Raw genomic sequence first — 623 nt, forward strand, 5'->3', positions numbered from 1 at the left:
TTCAAGATCTAGTCATTTTTTGCATCTCCATAGGAGCCAAAGAGGATTGTACTAAAGAGAGTGATGCGCCGTTAAAACACTTTATTCTCAAACTAACATGTCAAGAAGTCAGCAGTACACACGTCCTCTTAGCTGTCACAATATAAAGTACAACAATAGCCATATTTATTTATTGTCAAGTCTGTCGACTATCGATGTCAGTCTTCCTGTCATGGTGAGGAGTCCGATACCGTAGATTTCAAGCATAGTCATTTCACGCATTTTTAGCAAAGAAAGAGCCTTTTTATGTGAAGTATATACTGAAGAAATCTCAAAGTTTGGAAGATTATATTAACTATGGCATTTGTACTGATAAGGATAATATTAGATTGAGCAATTTAGCTTTTTGATTGTATTGTAAATTTAAAACACTTTGTAAGAAAATGCAAGACAGTTATATAAAAAAAAAACACATTTGAGAAGAGAGATTCAACTTAACAACCAAAATTATATATATGAAAAATTATTTAATTAAGATTTGAATAGCAAAAACACGATTGCATATATGAAACAACGCGTTTTTATGATATGGTTTTGGGTAAACTTTCATAATAAGAAAAGTGAATTCAAACAAGGATACTAAA

The 623-nt window shown here is 30.8% G+C and overlaps 1 protein-coding gene across 1 annotated transcript in view; it reads left to right on the forward strand.

Moving 5' to 3' along the window:
- The window catches only part of LOC119594285, a gene marked incomplete at its 5' end in the record, with an annotated part of 1,080 nt that extends 1,005 nt beyond the window's left edge, over window positions 1-75 (forward strand). Inside the window, one exon of the mRNA XM_037943347.1 lies at window positions 34-75. Coding sequence (XP_037799275.1) covers window positions 34-75 — 42 coding nt within the window. The remainder of the gene's footprint in view (window positions 1-33) is intronic.
- Window positions 76-623: the final 548 nt, after the last annotated feature.

This window comes from Penaeus monodon, chromosome 33, assembly GCF_015228065.2.
Source record: "Penaeus monodon isolate SGIC_2016 chromosome 33, NSTDA_Pmon_1, whole genome shotgun sequence".
Lineage (NCBI taxonomy): Eukaryota > Metazoa > Arthropoda > Malacostraca > Decapoda > Penaeidae > Penaeus > Penaeus monodon.